Here is a 21,204-nt window from a genome sequence, read left to right as displayed (position 1 = left end):
ATGCAGAGCTGACTTGATTCCAAGTTAGTCCCAGTGGTATCTGAAGGCTGCTATTCAGCAAAGAAAAGTCAGAACATAACACTGCACTTTAGTGCGCTCAGATTGACTCAAGGTGAAGAGAAATGCATGGCATAATTACTGCTTTTATGCATAATGTAACTTGCAGGTCCAGGTTCATTGGTCCAAAGAAATATTTATTTGTGTTTTTTGTTTGTTTGTTTGTTTGTTTGTTTGTTTTAAATTCATATATCAGAAATCCCCAGTGGCAACTATGAGGGGCTCAAGAGAATTAGCTTGAGCACATTCAGGAGCTTTCAAAGCCATCATTCAAAATGCTACTAATTAAAAATATATAGAAGTTTTGTAAGTCAGTCTTTCTTTTTATGTCCTCTTAGAAGCAGAAACAAAATCATTTCTGTACATAAGTGTATTTATAAGCCAATTTAAAGTAAACTTATTTTTTAGATTGTAAATAATACTATTAACATTTGAGATTCAAATTTATAATGTTATTCTGACAAGAATAGCTGCTGCCTAGCTTCTGACCACTTCTTGAGTTTTCATGAAATTGTATTAGAGATTTATTTAAAACCTGTAATAGGAGTTCTCAGGCGTTAACTCCTAACACCGTTGCTGAGCCAGCTCACGTATAAGCAATCCAAGAAAGACATTCTTGTTAGAACCCAGGTATTCTCCTGAAATGCATAAATGCAACAAAGCAATGAGCTGTTGGCAGGGCTTGAAATGCCTACCATATTTTTTGTTAAGTATTTCATTGTTGAAATTGTTACAACAGTTGGAAGGCAAACACTGTATTGTCTACAGAATATCAATGGCCTCCCCTGAGTTTGATCTGCATCAAATGGACATTTGATTGAGAGAAAAGTTTCATTTTAACATTTCAGATTTTTTAAGTGAACTATGTACTTTTTACTTGCATTTGGAACCATATATCTTTAGGGTAGTAGATAGACATATACTTCAATTTTTTCACATGGAATGACATCTCTGAAGAAGGAATTATGTTTTTTTGTCACATTTTGTGTGTAACCATAGTTACTAAAGAACTTTTTTATTGCTTTGAAAATATAAACATATGTATTGCCTTACTCCTCAAACATTCACAACTTGATATAAAAGATTTGCAAAAGTAAACGTGTTTTATGGGACTATTAGTTGCTTAAAATTAGGATGAAACCCTGTCACATCAGCTTGAGGCAAACCAGACTTGGTTAATTATATGCTTAACTTGTGGAGGGTTTAGAACTACAGCATGTAAAAGGAAATTAAAAAAAAAAAATACACACACACACACACACACACACATACTGAAAGATTATAGAGTTCTTCAGTGAGGAAATAACCAAAGTGATGTTCACTAGAATTATAAGCTTAAAAAAAACCCATTTTCATGGACAATTTATTTGATCCCTCACCAAACTTGATATCTTGGCCATTTCGACTTTACAAATAAGAAAATTGGGGTTTAGAGGGCTTGGGGATTTGCTAATAGTTGGTAGAAGAACTAGGTCTAGAGCTCCTAGCCAGATAGCAAATTAAGATTCAAATAAATGTTCATGTAAAAGCTTTTGAGTTGCTTCAGACTTCCCTGGCAAATATCCTCACTCACCAGAGGTTTCAGGTAAAGATTAAATTAAGTCAGTCCTGGGGAACTTTTTCCTGGCCACAGTGTTCCTTGAGGGTTCTGTATACTATTATCGATTGAGGGCAAGATTGTCACTTTGGCATTATTAATTTATATATAAATTTAACGTTACTAATTTATATATTTTTATAGGTAATTTATGTTAATGATATTATATTCGTATGTTAATTTATTATATAATTTTATTAACTTTATGCCAAGTATTTAGCACATAGCATGTAGTTAGTAAATGCTTGTTGACTGAATTAACTTGGCTGATACTGAAGAGGTGAAATAAATTCTGTTGGTAGGACATTATAAACACAATGGAAAGGAAGAATTTTTAGGAAAAGAGATATCACTTACTTTAGGCTCATGAAATATCCATTGATTACCTGAGTTGAAGGCAGTTCTCTGCAGTAGCTATAAGTTTCTCAGAATCCCTGTGATTGATTTATATTTCCAGGTTTCTTGGGGGTAATTCCATTGTGGGGATGTATAGCATACATAAGACTCCTCACATGCAGAGCTGAGGATGTGCCAGACTTTGGCAGACAGATAGACCCTCACACATATGGGTACAATCCTATGGGCAGAAAGCCCCAGTGAATGTATGGAAGGAGTCATACAGCAGCCATTTGTACAGACAGACACTTCATATAAACAGGATAAGCAAATATGTTAGACATGAGGCAGCAGTGACATTGGGTAAAAGGGATATATATATATACTCTTATGAGCTCAGGGTATGAATGGGTCACTCAGAACTTAGCGTCCAGGACAACTGGGACTGAAATATACAGATAAAATTTTATGGGGGGTGAGGCAAGTAGATTTTTAAAAAAAAGTAATTCTGATAGCCATTGGCTGTCATGGTCTTCTACACAGGATCTGAACATAGAATGATTGTGGAGAAATTACTTAATTATTTTTCAGTTTCATCATCTCTGAAATGGGAACAAAAGTATTCATTGATTCAATTATTTGTTCATCACTCATTTACAACCATTGTATGTGAAACACCTACTATGTACAAAGCATCCTCATTTTTAGAGTGATAATGAAAATTAAAAGAGACAATCACTATAAGGCCCAGTATCTGGCACAAAATGAATGTTCAATAAATGATTGCTGTTACTATTTTTTTGTACCTCCGAGAATTACAGTGCAGTCTTTCAAATTAATGTGAATATATGATTAATCCGTACCACACCCACCACCCCCCACAGTTCTGAGCAAGACTGGCCTCACACTAACCTTAACAGCAACTCCTCACAAACCATGGATTACAGGTCTTCTGTGTGAAAGTCTGGACCAGAATGTTAAAAACCTATTTTTTTTTTTCTGTCTCTTTTTTCGTGTCCGGCAACGGATCGCAACCCTCAGTGTCGCGCCCGTACCGGACCGGGACCAGCAACGGGATCGCAACCCTCGGTGTTGCGCCCGCACCTCGCTCAGCCAGTGAGCGGGAACCGGTCTGTATGTGGGATCCGAACCCTTGGCGGGAGCGCCGCCGCGCTCCCAAGCGGCGCACTGTAGCAGTACGCCACCGGGCCGGCCCTAAAAACCTATTTTTTAAAAGACTTTTTGTTATAGAGAGTGGGCCACTCAGCTTCCAATGAAGTCTTTTTTTTTTTTTTTCCTTTTTGTCTTTTTTACTGACCGGTAACGGGATCGCAACCCTCGGTGTCGCGCTCACACCAGGGACCGGCAACGGGATCGCAACCCTCGGTGTCGCGCCCGCACTGCGCTCAGCCAGTGAGCGGGAACCGGTCTCCACAGGGGATCTGAACCCTCGGCGAGAGCGCCGCCGTGCTCCCAAGTGGCGCACTCTCCAGTGCGCCACCGGGCCGGCCCCCAATGAAGTCTTTAATTCTCTATGTGTACTTGTGTTCCTCATCTTTGACCATAGCTGTTCTCCGAAAGGAATACATGATTCAGTTTACTTTTATTGACTTTGAATCCCTAATGCTAACCCAAAGGTTAATTATTAGGAAAGTCATAATGAACAAGTGTGTGATCCTCTGCAGCCCTCAGTTAAAAACAATTTTCTTCTTCCTTGTTTCCTACAGAAGAAAACCCGGAGATAATGCCCTTTCCCCCTTTACATCTCCTCTCAGCATACCCATTTTTAATGCTCATGGGTTAAAATATAATAATAGTTATAATTTGGAGTCTGTTAATCTTGGTGTTTCATAAGCTAGTCTTTTCTCTTTGTTTAGCAGACCATAAGGTGTGAGGGAGTGTTTGCTGCTGAGAAATGGGTTGCTGGTAATATTGGGCTCCAAATAAACAAAGCATCCTTGATAGTTTAGTTGTAAATAAGACTAAAAAATTCAAAATGAAGGCTAACATAACTTTCCTCTCCCTCTGCGAATGGATGCTCGGCTCACTGCCACCATTGTCCACAGAACGGCTACACACCTTTGCACCAGGCCGCCCAGCAGGGCCACACGCACATCATCAACGTCCTGCTCCAGCACGGGGCCAAGCCCAACGCCACCACTGCGGTAAGGCAGACACAGCTGCCCGTCTCCATGCCTTCTTCTTCCTCCTCTCTTGCCCTGGTGGCTTCTTGTCTGAGCTGAGTTCCCATACATCCTCCTTAAACAAGCCCCCAGGGCCTGGAAAGCCCCAGATTTTTGGAAAGCCTTTCCAGAAGTCAGTGTGACTTCCTGGGAGTGCCCTGGGAGGGAAAGCAGTCGGCTTGACTCAGTTGGCTGTCTCTGGAGAGTGGGGCCCTCCCTCCACTTGGGCTGCTGGAACGTGCTCTGCTTACAGCTGGCTCTCAGATGTGAGCACAGCCCAAGCCCCCCCCCCCCCCCCCCCCCCCCCCCCCGCCTTCTTAAGGGGGCACAGTTTCCGAGCTTCTGGCTTAGACAAAGCTCACTGGGACATGGAGCCATTGAAATGTAAACTAAGCGGTGCAATTAAACAAACTGGGATCCCTAGTGTCCTGGGCTGGAGCAGCCCAAATTGCCTGCTTGTGTTATTTTGCTGCATAGGGAGCTTCTGCACAGCTGTAGCTAAATATGTTACTGTGTTCTCTATGGTAACATCTTACCTGCAACAGATGGCCTGGCTTCTGATGAGGAATAAGTGTATCCGGTCTCGCTAACAGTTTTTGGAGGTATCATCCTCAATTCAGAAGGTGCTTTTCTGAGCACAATACAGTATTTGTACAAGATGTGTGATTACCTTAGGGTTAAAGCGTCAAGTGCTTCTTATTAAAAAGAGCAGGCAGATGCAAGCTTGTTGTGTTACCATGGTGACCTGGGCTATAGTCTAAAGAAGTTACAAAGACAGATTTAGATGTAATGGTAAAAACTAGTGATTTTCCTAAGCTGTGCCTTGTTTTGGAAGGAAGTGCTGGCTCATGCAGAGCAGCGGGTGATCTCATTGGCTCACTTCACAGTCCTCCCTCTCATTTCTCACTCTTTCTCCCTTTCACTCTCTCTTCAGAATGGCAACACTGCCTTGGCGATTGCTAAGCGTCTGGGCTACATCTCCGTGGTCGACACCCTGAAGGTTGTGACTGAGGAGGTCACCACCACCACCACCGTGAGTACAAGCGACTCATCAACTTCTGCCCTGTTGTCTAGGCTTTCCAGCCACGTACTTTTTCACTCACAAAGTGTTTGGAGCTCTTAGTTTTGAACTCCTTTTGGTGAATAGAACATGCGTGAAATATGCAGATGTAAATGTGTTTTCACAACTGATACAGCGGTTTTAGCTCCTTTTACTCAATATAAATCCATATAAAATGTGTGAATATAGTTTTATAATATTTAGTTCCTTTCTCTATGATTAGCTTTTTTTTTTTTTTTTTTTTTTTTTTTTTCTGGCTCCTCTGCCCTTTTCCTTTAGTTCTGTGTGACACCTACTGCCGGTAAAGCTGTATCACACTTCACAGAAAACTTATCTTAGCCGGGAGGTCAGGCCAGCCTCTAGAAAGACCCTGATTCTTCTGACACTGTGCTCACAACTAGGTCAAATGTACTCCCAGTAAGAACAGTTCACCCTTATTTTGCTGCTTCTTTCTGATTTTTATTTTTTATTCAAAAAGAGAATCGCATGTACTTAATTGGTAAATTTTGCCTGTATCATGAAAAAGTATATATTTACAATTTTTAATTTTCACTGTTTTGAATATGACTGCTGCTACTTTAGCAGAGAACAGCGATTATCATTGGTGTTTGCCAGAGAAACTCCAGATGAGTAAAGAACATGATAATAAAGAGTCCTAATGCTCTTGTGCCATTCTGTTGGAGCAAAGCTGAGAGGAGGCCTCCTGGGACAAGGCTCCTGGCTGAAAGTGGAAATACTGTTATATTTGCATTAATTTGTTTATTAACTTTTAACCTGAAGCATGGATTCTAAGAACAACAACCCTTTGTCTTTGTTAACTAGAAAAGTAGAACAGGAAAACGTTAGATATTCTACAGAGACAATAAGACCATGAATCAACAAACCAAGAATTCTGAGTGAGGTTCTAATAAATGCTGCAAGCTGGGAATGATGCATATAAAGTTTAGGAACACTTGGTTCTTTTGATAGACATGAGGAAAAAGCAAGGAATTTTGTTCTTTGGGCTGACAGTAAGTTCCTGTTGACATACATTGAAGTAGATGGAATACAGTTGGTTTAATGTGCAGTTTTAAATAGAGTAGAGTATGATTTATTAATGAACTGCAAGACAGACTGAATTTAGATGGGAGAGAATAGCACTGCTTGTTTTCTCAGGCAGAATCTTAAAACCTTTGGCCAGTACACCACAATATATTTAAATATTTCAAGTATAGCTTTAATAAATTATATAGGAGAATAACAAGTCTTGTCACTGCCTAGCGTCATACTGTCAGTCACTATATATGTCTAAATCTTAATGACTTTTTCTTACTATATGATTTCTTATACCCGGAAAGTCTTCACATTAAGGATGTGCGCATATATGCTACTTTATTTGGCGTCATTAAAACAGTGTGTACATCATGGATAAATGAAGCTTTTAGTGGCAAGATTGGCCAAGACATCTGTTCTTAGAAGTCATGTTTTCTGTCAACTTTTTTATCTTTTCTGAGAATTTCCTACAGAATGTACATTTTTACCAAGTTACCACTAGATGGCAAGCTTGTACCTCTTACTATCTTGGACCTGCTTTTTCTTCCCTTTATTTCATTAACCAATTTATTCCTTCATAATTAAATATAAAATATGTGCTTGGTTCTGTGCTGAGTGTTGAAGAGTCATCAGTGGTTAAAACATTACTCCTCCCCACAAGCAACTTACAGTGTAGTGGAAGGGGAGAATGACACTTATGCTTTGTAAGAAAATAAATTCTTTTACTTCAACAAAACTATGAAACTTACATATCCAGTTTCAAAGAGATCTCAGGTTCATAAGTATTACTTACAGCAGATGACTTTAAACATAAAGATCTATATTTAAAAACAAGAGCAATTAACTTTCTGTAATTCGTCTCTAAATACCCTAATTACTGTGTCTAAACAAGTTCTCAGATACCTTGTCAGAAATAAGCCATATAGTCTTCTCTCCATGACTTATAGCTAGGGGGGAGAAGGGTGAGAAAACTCCTTTTAGATTCCTCTGTGATATTTTTTCTTTTCTGGCAACTATTGTTCTCTACACTTTCTAGCTGAGCTTTGCTCCAACAAAAGTTACTGTACATAGAATTCTAGTTTCTAGGTGAAAAGCCAATAAACAGATATAAAACATAGCAGCATTTCTGCTTTCAGGTAGGAAGGCTAATAAGAAACTATTGTCCACATTAACTAAACAACTACCCTACCCCCTTTATCTAAATGGGTAGTTTTAGTGGATGCTACTCTCTTTGCTATTTGCTTCTCTTTGAATTGGTTTCTCTTACAATTGTGAGTTTATTTTGTGAAATGGAGTTTGGGGGTAAGGACTGGAAATGTGAATTTATTCCTGTCTATTATGGGGGTCTTCCTATATTATACTTCCTCTCTTTGAGAAGAGATTTTTGATTATTCTTTTTCCACAAAATTTCTTTTTCACATAGCATGTTCTTAATGATATTAAAAACAATTAATGTTTAGGATTAAACATATGCCCGGCATTGAGGGCAGATCTAGGATTCAAATTTAGGATGTCAGATTACAAAGCCCATTTATTTTGTCAAGTTAAGAAGCAATCTGGCTTTAGTGTGAGGAAACTGGAGGATCTGGGGGCAGCCTCATGTCAGAAGACCCCTCAGTGGCTGCAGCCCAGAAGACTGGCCACTGTCTGAGGCTGGCAGAGTGTCTTGGCAGCACTCAGTTTTTCCACATCACTGTAGCAGTACACATTGGGGCCATGGATGAGGTATGATCTGGGACTACTGGTGGAACACGAGTGGGGGCCGAGGGACTTTTCCACACACAGGGCCTTGTCACGCTTCTCATGAAGCCATGGAAGCTCTGTCCACATGGCTTGAGCTCCTGACTTCAAGTCCAGCCACTACAGCCACTGTCCTGAGGAGAAGGCACCAATGATAACATGACTTCCATTTCATGGGGATCCTGACCTACTTCTTCTGGTGCCCTGGTGGGAATCTACGCCATGCAGAGGTAGCAGAACAAGCTACCCCTTAGTACCCAGAAGCCCCTCACCTGCCATGATGTAGTACTAAGACCCAGGACAGGTAAAAGCTGCATCCACTGTCTCAAGGCTGATCCCAGGAGAGCTCCCAAGTTCCTTCTCCAGCCACTTTGGATAACCACTTACTAGGGCATAGCTCTCCTTTTCAGGAAGACATGTACCTGGGTGCCCAGGACCAGATAGAGTTTATCATCCCAGGAGAAGGCAGCATCTATGGTTGAAGGACCCGGGGGCCACTGGTGAGCAATGGGCCAGCTATGCCACCCATCCTGGCTGGTGTCCAGATACTAGTAGTGGGACCCTGTGGGATATCATAGGTAACTCCAGTGTTGATGGTAAAAGTCCATACATTGAGGAGGATAGTGTAGGATGCAGGAATGAGCCATGAGAAGGAAAGAATGCATACAGAGGCCAAGAAGGAAGAGGCCAGGTGAGAGGGAGAAGTAGAGCAAGACGGTCAGCAGTGTCAGGCATTGTGGCCCAGCTGGATCAAAGCCCATGTTCTTAACCACTCTGACATAACTAATCTTGTTTTTACTAATCTTAAAACTAGCTTAACAAGAATTTTGTGAAAGAACTGTTTTCATCTAATTTTCAGCAACAAAAAAACTTCACTTAAATAGTGCCCTTTATTGATTTCTGTAGAAGCGTCATATTCAATATCACTTTCTAACATCTACAGATTCAGTGAAAGTAATTTAGAACTCCTAACTGATGATAGCAAATAGCACATGTTGGGAAAATAGAATAATTTAATCAGACCCCCTCGCCTTATGTCCAGTTGGAGGTGGTGTGGTGCATTCTTTGTAAGTAAGTTGTGTGTGGGTGGAGTTAGTGCACATGGGCAGTGCCACCACTTGGCTGGTGTTGAGTCCCTTGGGCATCTGCCGCACATGGCCATGCTCTTGAACCTATGGCTCCAAGGACCCTTTTGGCTGGTTACATAGCTCATAGACCTGCGTGTGAGGGATCTGGTGACCCAACCTGGCGTGTGGGGGGTCTGGTGACCCAGCCTGGCATGTGAAGGGTTTGTGACCCAGTCTGGAAAATGGGCTTGAGGGGTCTGTGACCTCCAGAGCCAGCCCTAGCCTGACAATTGGCCCAGTCGGCAGGATTACCAGCAGGTAAAAGAGCACTACAGCACAAGAGACAATTTAATAATTATGTAAAATTAATTTTATTATTTAAACGCAGTGGTTGAATTACAGCTGCACAACTCACTATTAACGTATTAATTTTACATCGATTAGATTTGTATGATATGCCTGTTGAGCAGTTATGTGAGCTCTCTTTGATCATAGGAAGTTTCCTTTGCTGTTCCTCCTTCCACAGTTCTTTACCCCAAAGTATGAATGAAGTTATTGTGTAGAGAGCAGAGTAAGGTGGCAGTTTGTAAGGAGAAAGTCACCGCTTTAGAAATTTCTGAAATATTATGGAATCATGGTTTGTTTCCTTAACATTTGCTTTTCTAACTTTAATTTGTAAGATGCAGCAGAGGATATGAGACAGTTTAGTGTTCTCTTGGGATTACAATCATTGTATGTTTGCTGGAGTGAGCATTGGAGTGGTAGGGACACATTCTGGCAGCAGAAGCCAGCAAGCCCGATCTAGATCTACTAATGCAGGTTGAAAGAACTGTGAAATATGACCCATCCCTCTACTTACTAATCAGCTATTATCAATTATTTGTATTCTTTTTATAAGTTTGAAGTGTTCATGTTTTATGTCGAATATAATCACTGATATGGAGCATGAATTACCGAATAAACAACTAAAACAAAATGATATCATACTTACATTGTTATTTATACATTGAGGAATTCTTAAATAAGCAATTAAGAAAATGTAACTATTCTAAGTCCTAAATCTTATCTGATGCCATAAGTCAGTTAAAATGGAAATCATAAAAATGGCAACGCAATAAGTACACATAAAGTCATTTGATGCACATTTGAGGTGAAGCCAAGATTTTTTCTGTGAATTTAGGTCCATTGGTTAGAAGGGTAAATTGTCATTCTTACACAAACAATATCAATAATGAATACTATATTGTGTGTATGTATATATCCTATGATATCTCTCTTTATATATCTATATGTATTTATAAGTCTTGTTTATTTTCTTAAAGAGATATTATATGGAATGCAAAACCTTTTTATATTTTTGACGTTTTTTCCAATCTTATTATTGTCTCAACCACCTCTAACTGGGTATTAATTTTGTTGACTCACTTTTGTTGAGACTTTTCAAAGCATTTACTTTAGTTTTGATAAGAAAAAAATGCTATTTACATAATATTTAATTTAATTATAAAAGTTATATTAACGTATATGATTGCTATAAATAGGTTTGGACACAAAACAAGTTTAGCCTCTAACTCCACTGAAGGGAGCGGATGGGTGTGGCCATTAGGAGGTGGCATACTGGCCAAGGTCACTCACTGGGCTGTGGTGGCTTGGTGAATATGCGGTATAAAGCAAACTGCGGTAAAAGGAAGTGGTTGACTGAGGGGTTGGCAAAGAGAATGTCAGTTATGCACACTTTTTTTTTTTGCAAAGAGCAAACCAGATATTATCCACCACTTATAAAACACCATGTTAAGAATTTTTTTTCTACACTTTTCCCCTATCATGATAAATAATAAAAACTAATTATTAAGTCTTCTTTCCATCTATGATGTCCTTTTTGTTTTTCCAAATTATCTGATTTAATTACATCCCACTAAACTTGTGCATAGTGCACTACTCATTTAAACTTTTAAAATTGTTTCTAATCTTGACCATAGCTTCTTAGATTCTACAGCAGAAAAAGATGCCCATGGTTATTTAATTGTGGCCTTGTGTTCTGTGTACTATTCAGATGCAGTTGCATAAAGCCATGTTTATGTTTCAGTAATCAAGGTGTCAAAGAACACTTTGTTTAAAAGTGAAATATATATTCATTTCTTATTACATTACTCATGAGTAGGAAGACTTATTTGTCATCCATTCAACAAATATTTACTGATGATCTTCTAAAGGTCAAATACCACATCATGCGTAAATGCGTACTGTATTTACTACATTGCGTATCGAGGCTGTTTTTAATATCAATACAGAAAAATATTCATGACCAATATAACCATTGCGTGTTGCTTTTTTGTTGTCACATATATTTACTGATGCTAACTCTGATAGCATTCAATGACCAAACTAAAGCAAATTACTTATTTCCACTTTCGGAAGTACAAAGAAAGTATTAGTCCCATTATCGGCATCTATGAGTAGAAACTGAGACTGCCAGGAAATATAACTTAATCGTTTAAAAAGTATTTCCATCAATTATTTTCAAATGGAGAAGGCTCTTCTTGTGCAAATGTTTACTATGAAGGACAAATACTCTAAAACATTTCTGCAAAAATGGACTTTCTGGTGTAGTCTAACACGGTATATGCATCCTTTCACATTTTGAATCACTTTATTTGTCCTTAGATACTTATTAAAAAGTTTCAAAAAAAGTTTAATAGGATGTCATAGTAGGATGGTCTCTATCCAATATTTTAAATGCAAATAATTTTTCTGCAATTTATACACTTTCCCTAATACAGGAAAATGAGTCTCAAATTGAGCTGCACAATAAACCCACCTGAGGAACTTTTAAAAAATACCCCGGGCCCTACTATAGCTGGGTCCTATCCCCAGGGATTTAATTGGTCTGTGATGGGACCCAAGCAACAATGTTTTTTGAATTCCTCCAATAATTCTAATGTGCAGCTAGAGTTGAATACCACTGATACAGAACATAGGTTATAATTTATCTGTATTAAATTTATACATAAAAATTTACAGTATTAATATAACAGTCAAAAGGCACATTGTAATAGTCTTCAGTTCATTCACTAAACATACAAATACTCACCGACCGACCACCTACTATTCTCTGGATCTTTGGATAGAAGCTTCTGTCTTTCCTGCAGTGTTTAGTTTGCTTTCAGTGATTAAGACACTATAGAATTATTTAAACATCACCAGAAATATGCAGGCAAGCTGAATTAACCACCTAGTCTCCAATTGTGCCTTCATCTGAATACGAATAATACTTTCGTTACTTTCTCAGTTTCTTTCTCTTCTTTTAACTGAAATTCCACCCAAAAGATAATTTATTTAGTCATTATGTGAATTTTAAATGTATTTTTTGCATAATTTTGTATCATCAATTTTTCAATGTTTATTTGAGAAGCACCTACTATGTTCCAGGTTCTGTAGAAACCATCTTCTCTTCAGTGACTCCCTTTCTTCTGTGGGAGGTGGATAAGCAGATGTGGTGCACACATTGTGCGTGATGTGGTGCATGCATTGGGCGTGATGTGATACACACGGGCACTAGAAGCACGTGGCCACAGGGAGACATAGTTACACAAATAGACTCAGGGAGGCTCAGGGAATGTCTCTCCCAAGAAGTTGCATCTAATATGAGCCAATATGAGCCAAGAAAAGAGGGGAAAGAAGATTCCAGTAGAGGAAAGAATACGTGGAAAAACTAAAAGGCACTAAAACACATGACCTGTTAAAGGAAATAAAGCAGTTCAACGTGGTTGTGGGGAGGGGTGAGACACGAGGCCTTGCTACCTCTCCCTCTCACTGCGTCACCAGGAGTCTTCTGAGCCAGTTCATTCAGTTTTGTTCTGAAGACAATAGGGAGCTACCCAAAGGCTTCTGCAGTATCACATTAAGGTTTAATCCCTCCCTCTTACCATACAGATACCATGCATGTATATATTCAGAATGACTCACTTGAATTTAATCAATCAGTTAAATTTTCTGGTAAACAAGTTTGAAGTTCTCTACTGCTTTTGGAAAGAAGGAATTGATGATAAGGTTATTACAGCCAATCAAACAAGTCTCTAATACGTATCTGACAAAGCTTAAAAAATGAGACAGGGCTGGCCTGGTGGCGCACTGGAGAGTGCCGCTTGGGAGTGCGGCGGCGCTCCCGCCAAGGGTTCGGATCCCACGTGGAGACCGGTTCCCGCTCACTGGCTGAGCGCGCACACCGTGGGTTGCGATCCCGTTGCCCGGTCCCTGGTACGGGTGCGACACCGAGGGTTGCGATCCCGTTACCGGTCAGTAAAACAGACAAAAAGGAAAAAAAAAATGAGACAGCCTATTTATTGTACTTTGGGCTCTGGTTGAAGATTTTACTCTTTTTCATAGAATTACTCTTTTAAGGTTTTTCCTAACAATGGCTATCAGTGTACTTAATACATTTTCAATGCACAAACTGGAGATATGACTCAGACTCAATAGTCTTTAAGTGATATCTAAAGTCATGTGATTTGGATTTTTATCTTTTTTTTTGTACATGTGTCTTATTTATCTTTATTACTTTAATTATTTTTAATTCAAAATATTCTGACATTTACTTGTATACATTTATGGAGTACGATGTGTTGTTTCAGTACCTGCATATACTGCACAATGGTTCACTGAGGGTAGATAGCATAGTGGACTTATTTATTTATTTATTTAAATTGGCAAATAAAATTGTACATATTTATGGAGTACAACATGATTTTTGATATATGTATACATTGTGGAGTGGCCAAATCAAACTAATTAACATGTTCTTTAGCTTACATACTTTTTCTTTGTGGTAAGAACACTTAAAATCTACTCTCAGCAATTTTCAAGTACACAATATATTGTTATTAACTATACTCACCATGTTGTACAATAGATCTTTTGAATTTATTTCTTCTGTCTAACTGAAATTTTGTATCCTTTCATCAACATCTCCCCCAGTGCCCCTTCCCCCTCCCTCTCCAGCACCTGGTAACCACCATTCTACTCTGCTTCTATGAGTTCAACTTTCTTAGATTCCACATATAAGTGAGATTAGGCAGCATTTGTCTTTCTGTGCTGGCTTATTTCTATATTTTCTTTTTAATCACTGTGGTATCCCTGGTGTGTAAAACAGTGCCTAGCATGCAGCAGGCACTGAGAATGTTTCTTGAATGCATAAGTGACTACAAAGTTCAGATGATATCAGAGGATAGGGTCTAGGAAGTCCTGGTAGCCAGCCTCAACCCACACCATCCTCTAGCAGGTTCTTGGCTCCACCACAGGAAAGAATTCAAGGACACAGTCACAGTACAAAGTGAAAATAGGTTTAATGCAATGGGTAAGAAGTATAGGATTCATGGGGAAAGTGCGACCTCGCTCCAGAGACTGAGCAGGGTCTGCACCTAGTTTAATATGAAAGTAAGTAATGCACACTTAACGTTTAGTACAAAGTATAGGCTGGCTCAAGAGCGTGAGCAACAGCTCCTTAGCAATAAGCTTAACACAAAAGTAAAGTATGCACACCTCTCTTGGCAAGGTGCAGGTAGGCTCCAGGAAAGCAAGAAACCAACCACAGCAAGTCTGATGCAAAAGTAGGAAGTTCACATTTATAGACAAAGAGTGGGCTGGCCTCAGGGTGGACAGCAGCCTGCTAAAGGCAAGTTTGGTACAAAAAGAAATACACACCTCAGGTGAAGTGCAGGTGGGCTGTAGAGAAAGTGACAGCAGCAGCCCCACCTTCTCTACGTGGATTTGACTTTTATAGTTTTTCTCTCTGATACATATTGATGCTATCTAATGAATATTTAACTAAGGGGGTGGTTCCCAGTTATGTAACATAGTCTTGCACATGCTCATTTGGTTTCTTTTTAGAGCCCATTCAGCAGTTGAATTCCAACATATCCACTGGAAAACACCTAGAATATTCAGTGCTCTCCAGCGTGTCTAGCAGAAAGTCATTCAAAGGATAAACTCCCCTCTACTAAGCATGCTCAGTTCCTAGGGTTATATAACCCATCTCCACTGAGCATGCCCAGACACTGAATTTACATAAGCCAACCCCCTGAAGTCTCAATTTCCCCATGTTGGTGCCAAAAATAGGTCCAACTAGCAACAGTAACTTTCCTCTAGGGGAGGGCCTAGAAGGAAGGGCCTGAGACCTTGGGAAGTGGCTTGAAAACCAGAGGTGTGTCCTGAAACCCAAACCCATGGAAACTGAGCACCTCCTATCTCACAGAGGCCTTTCATTTTTAAGACAAATTTAATATTAATTTCAATAATAATAATAATAAATTATGGGGGGGAGGGAGATAAATGAAGCAAGAGAGGAGCACAGAGATGGAGACAGTGAGAGATTGCTAAAAACATCAGCCAGTGAGTCAGAGAAACAGACTGAGAGAGGGAAATGGAAAGATCTCAGAGAAAAGATGGACAGAGTCAAGCATGGAAAAACCTGGTGGGACCCCAAGATTTTTGAGGAGACCAAGACTGAGAAACTCATAGAAGAGTCAGAAAGAGAAATTGGGAGGTGTGTATGCCAACAGACCAAAAGATGGTGTATCTAAACTCTCAAATATCAAATAATGATGATGGTCAACCAAGGTATTTCTTTTAATTAAGAAAAATAAAATGATAAAAAAAAAAAGATGAAACAGAGGCAAGCAATGGAGCATGCTACCTGGGGTCCTGAGATGGGGCTGCAGGCCAGACCTATCCTCTCCCACAGCCAGGCAAAAAAGGAGCACAGTAAACCTATACTGGTTAAGAAAGTTCTCCAGAAGATAGACCAATGCAGCATAATACCTACCACCAACCTCCTCTCCCTGAAAGAGAAATCTCAAATGTGACACACAACAGAGGACACATACCAAATCACATCAGAGAAGAAAAGGCATTGTAAATCAGTCCTGAAAAATGAGCAAGTCTAAGAAGAATGTCTGTCCCATTGTCTTTCTGTTACTTTCTCTTTCTCAATAATCAATAACAGTATCTCCCCATTCAGTATGTCACATACAAATATGATGGCTCTTTTGATTACCCTATGAAAATATGTTGTCAATTCTTTGTATCCAATAAACTTTATTCTTTAAAAAATAATAATAAAAAATAAAGACACGAAACAAAGCTAATAATAATAATAATAATAAATTGTGGTATCTAACATATGTATGTCAAGCACTATTCTTAGAACGCTTGCCTATATTGTTTCATTTAATCTTCATAACAATTTTATGAAGTACTATTTATTCTTATCCTTGTTTTATAGATGAGTAAATTGAGGCACAGAGAGGTTAGGGACTTGCTAAGGCCTCATAAGTAATAAGTGATGAAGTTAGAATTTGAACCCAGGCAGCTGGACTCCAGACTCTGGTCTCTGAACCTTACACTGTACTTCAGGAGTGGAAGGCAGTGGGTTTGGCAACTCTGGAGTGCTATCATGAAAAGCAAATAAGCAGCAAACCAGAATTGTAGCCTACTGAAATACCATAAAGATGACTGAGTCCCTACCGTTGATCCTCTAATCCCAGAAGAGATGTGTCATATTTTCTCCCTAAATAGTTTATGTGGTTCATATTGTTTACAGCTTCTTTCCGAATGGCTTTGCTTTTAATAAATTGCATATGTTCATTGCTTCTTTGTAAAACTTTTCTGGAAACATTACTCAGTTCATTTTAGGGAAGTCATGAAAATATTAATCTACTTTCTCAATATGACTAATTATTAATGCCATTGCTAAACAATTTCCTTTTCAAATGGGAACTCAAAATAATGACCTTTCTCTTGTACAACTTCACTGAAGTAAACGATGTTCTGAAAGAACATTTATCTTCTGAAAGAACAAATGAGTTTACGTAAAAGAGAATGTGTTTCCAAAGTATACACGTGGAAAAGATGGAATGTTCAGGGCCTGATGGCTTGCTGCTGCTATTGAGTGTGGCCTCCTCTGTGATTCTTTGCATCTTTCGTTTGGTTTTGTTTTTAACTTGAGCATTAATGATTTTTGTCTTTCCAGACTATCACGGAAAAACACAAGCTAAATGTTCCTGAGACGATGACTGAGGTTCTTGATGTTTCTGATGAAGAGGGTAAGACTCTTATTCAGTCATCTGTGATCTGTCACATTTTTACACAGGGACAAGCCATCCTTTTTTTTCAGGGAAGAAGCCGGTGCTGTGGATGACAGCATCATAACATTTAGTCACTTCACCTTTGTTTCAGTACATTTACTTTTGCCATGGAGTGGAGAGAGACTCTGATTAGTGTATTTCCCCCTGGTAGTATCTTTAATGTCTATTATATAACAGGACTTAGAAAAGGTGAAAGAAACTGGAAACTGACCATGTGTTACAATAGATACCTGATAATACAATTACTATGTGTTTTAATTATGTTAAAATATACTTTTTGTTCAAATACCTAAAGTAAAGACCTTAAGGTATAATACTCCATTAGTGGTATAGTGAGAAATCTCTGCTTTCAGATTGATTCGGATGTACAGAATATATTTTAAATCCACAGGAAAAGAGCCTTAGAGAAGGTTAAAAAATAGCACAGCAGCAAGCAGTGCAAATTCAACATAAGAATGTAATTTTTTAAATCAGAAAATATGCCCCCTCTAGTTTTACACTGGATAAAAATCATCGAAGGCAGTGGATTTCAAAGTCCTGAGAAACCTGTTTTTCTAAAAGGAGCCCTCGGGACAGCCTGGGGTGGAAGTGGAGCTAGAGATTGGGCCAGTGGATTCTGACTCCTTGCCTCTACTTCAACTGGAATAGTTGACTTTTCTTAGTTATGTATTTTGAATTTTCATGCAGTATTCCACTTGAACAAAAAATCTGCTGCTAAAAAATCATGAAAGCAGCATATAAAAGATGCAACTGAGCTTTAATAGTGCAGCTATTCATCAAATGTACACTACTGAAAAATTATTACCATATAGATGTACATGGAAAATGTATATGTTTGAAAAATTGTTGCCATAGAAGGGTAACACTAAGCCAAATACTAATTTATTTTATGGAGAAATATTAAAGATATTTCTTTAGGCTCTTCAAGATAAAATAATACAGTAAAACTTTTCATTGAGATGTCCTTATTTGGAACCAATTTGTTAAATAAGCTATTGTTAATAGGCATGGAGTTGCCTCAGCTTTTATAAAAGTTTATGACAAGAATGAACAAATGTTGGATCAGTGTATTATTATGAGTAAATTAAAAGATATCGCCAAAGCCAGCAGTTCCAACTATTTATTATAATTTTGTGTTCTATCATAATACTTGCCAACTAATTTTCAGCATTCACGTATGCACACTATATTTTGTTTTGTGGGATCATCTTTCTTATCTTCACTCATATGTTGAACAGCTTTTAAACAGTTTGGTGACCACTTTATTGATGGGGAAGCACTTAGTGACTCAGGTACCATTACAGGAAATTATTGGAGTGAAAGCTTTCCTTTGCTTTAATTTTTCTTAAGTAGATAGAAACAATTTGCTTAATATTTAAATCTGCATGCCTAATATTAATCTATTTCTTTTGAAATAGCATGTGTGATATGGATGGAATTGTACATGTGTGCATTTGAGTGTGTGGATTTTATTAACTTGAAAGCTTAAAGCCATGCTTATACTGTTAATGGTTTTGCAACCATTATTGAGACCTATTAACATAATTGCATTATCTGATAAACATTATATAAATATTTTTTCCAAAACTAATAACTTTTCTTGTAATATAAATTTAGAGAAAAAGTAATTCTTTGCTAACTTGACACTGAACTAGCATGAACATGTTATTAACTACATTAGACTGCTTGAAATGAATGCAGTACATTTTATCCCTCTTGGATGAAGATATATTTTAGGTGTGGTAAATATAGATTAAATTAATAGTTATAATATCATTTTTAATGGAGCTAAGAATAGAGATAATGTAACCTTCAAAAATTATTTAGGACAAATTTGTCATTTAGGGTAAAAATGAATAATATAAAGCGTTCTTCTAGCAAAAGTTTCCAAAGTATATGTGGTACCACTTTAAGCAATTCTATTACCTGAAAATGTAAATTCAAAAATCAGATAAATTAGACGATTATTATTTAATTTAAAAATAGCTCTTTATTTACAAAATAATTATTAAAGAATTTCGTTAGCTAGTGCACTTAATTTATTTATTACTGGGTTTATAGAAATTCCATTTATATAAAACAGCTTCTTGAATTTGCCTATTGCATAAAATGAGATCTAGCTATAATATTGTGTATTTTCTATTAAAACTGTTATATATTAAAAATTATTAGTGTAAGAACCCTTGATTTGAGAGGAATATTGGATAATGATCAAGAATATCTTTTGTAGTAAGAGAAGTTTTCCATATTTAGAAATACCCAAAAATTTAATAACATTTTTTTCCCAAAAGGAAATTCAATTTGAATAATTTTTATGTAAGAGATGCATTTGAATATTGTCAAGTAACTTCTTCCTGCAAAGAGTTAGTATAAAGGAAGTTGGCTGGTTGACATTGCCAACCCTTTAATGTTTTGTGCAGTTTAAATGTTTTCATGGAACCTGCTGTCATCCATGTGGACACAGTGCAGCCACATGCACTAGCCACTCCCTGTTTCCTCTGCAGCATCTACCATTTTAATAGTGTTATCAGTTGTCAGTACCCCAGACAGTATTCAAGCTAAGTATAGATGTTCTCTCAGGCTAACATGCTAGATATTAAAGCAATCAGCATTATCGACTCATGGGCCAGTCAACAAATAGTGAATGTAGTGTTCTTGTGTGGAAAAGTCTGTAACTGGTACCACAGGAGAATCAAAGGTAAACATGGGGCATGGCTTTAAGGAGCAGATGTGGAGAGATAATGCATAAATTAAAAGAAGTATAATTGAAGGTACTACATCATCAGTTTTTCATGTCCGCTTGGGGAGATCAGAAGTTGGAGATCCATAGCACAGTCTCCTGGACATGCTGAGAGATGAGAGATTAATTAGAGGGTGACACAGGTTTTAGGAAGCGGGGAAGGAAAAGTATGGGAAGCCCAGAGATAGGAAAGTGCAAGAGAGAGTGACAAAATAATCCAGTCATTCAGTTTGGCTGATGCATGAAAACATATGGGGCTCAACTGGGGAGGGTTTGAATTTTTATCTTAAAGGGGAAAAGTAGGATAACTTAAAGATTCCAATTAATGATTGAAACAGTTAGATCTGTTTTTATAATGATTAAACCAGCAGTGGTACACAGAAGTGTATTGGAAAGAAACTGGAAGGAAGGAGATATCTAAGAGAAAGCATTTACTAAACATCTGTAAGGTGAGGTGCATTGTCTCATTTAATCCCCATAGCATCCCAGAGACATAGACTATGGATTTTCCCCCATATTTTTTTCAGGTGAGGAAAGGCTTGTCTGAAGGTAAGAGAGATTAGGCTTAGAGACATTAGTAGTTTGTTCAATGGTACACAGCTATTAAGTCGTGGGTGTCTAGACATAGTATAAAACTGTGGTAATAACTTGGTCATGATATAAATAATGTCCTGATGGAGGGACATGGCAGGTAAATGCAAGGAGAAAACAGAAATGGGAAATTCGGTCTAAGAGAATTGTACTGTCCAGACTTAGCCAAAGCTTTAAATGGAATGCTCTGCATCATTGTAGGATCATGAGCTGATCCCTGTCTTTGCTGACTCAGCTCCACAGCCATAAATTATAATATAGTGGGGCTCAGGGATTATAAAACCATGTAAACAAAATGCCTGTAGAAGTGTGACTCACGTGTGCCTTACTCTTTAAGATCCATGAGTGGATGATTTGTGCACACTTCTCCACCAGTGCTCTGGAATGACATGGCCTAATAGTCAAGAGAAATGCAGAATGGCTAAGTGTTGGGATGAAACGTAGAAGCACCATCTATCTTCTCCTTTGATTCACTTCATCTATGAACACTTGACACTTAGCGAGGCTTCTCATCTCAGGTTTCAGTCCTTTCCCCATGTCTCAGCAGAAATAGTACTTGTATGAGAGGGAGGGGGCTCAGTGTTATTTCAGAGAATCTCCTTCTTGCCAGCATCGGGGGGGGGGGGGGTCAGGAGGGAGAACCCTTGGGATCATTTAACC

General features: G+C 38.3%; 1 protein-coding gene across 7 annotated transcripts in view; it reads left to right on the top strand.

The window, feature by feature from the left end:
• ANK2 (ankyrin 2, neuronal) overlaps window positions 1-21,204 on the top strand; it is a 275,712-nt gene that overhangs the window by 181,968 nt on the left and 72,540 nt on the right. For all 7 annotated transcript variants that reach the window (XM_008566520.1, XM_008566662.1, XM_008566450.1 and 4 more), the window contains exons 21-23: window positions 4,057-4,155; window positions 5,108-5,206; window positions 17,099-17,171. In XM_008566520.1, coding sequence (XP_008564742.1) covers window positions 4,057-4,155; window positions 5,108-5,206; window positions 17,099-17,171 — 271 coding nt within the window. The remainder of the gene's footprint in view (window positions 1-4,056; window positions 4,156-5,107; window positions 5,207-17,098; window positions 17,172-21,204) is intronic.

The sequence above is a fragment of the Galeopterus variegatus genome, unplaced genomic scaffold, assembly GCF_000696425.1.
Source record: "Galeopterus variegatus unplaced genomic scaffold, G_variegatus-3.0.2 Scaffold2, whole genome shotgun sequence".
Classification (NCBI taxonomy): domain Eukaryota; kingdom Metazoa; phylum Chordata; class Mammalia; order Dermoptera; family Cynocephalidae; genus Galeopterus; species Galeopterus variegatus.
The sequence above is the reverse complement of the archived record's forward strand: the minus strand, read 5'-3'. Positions and strand labels throughout refer to the sequence as shown.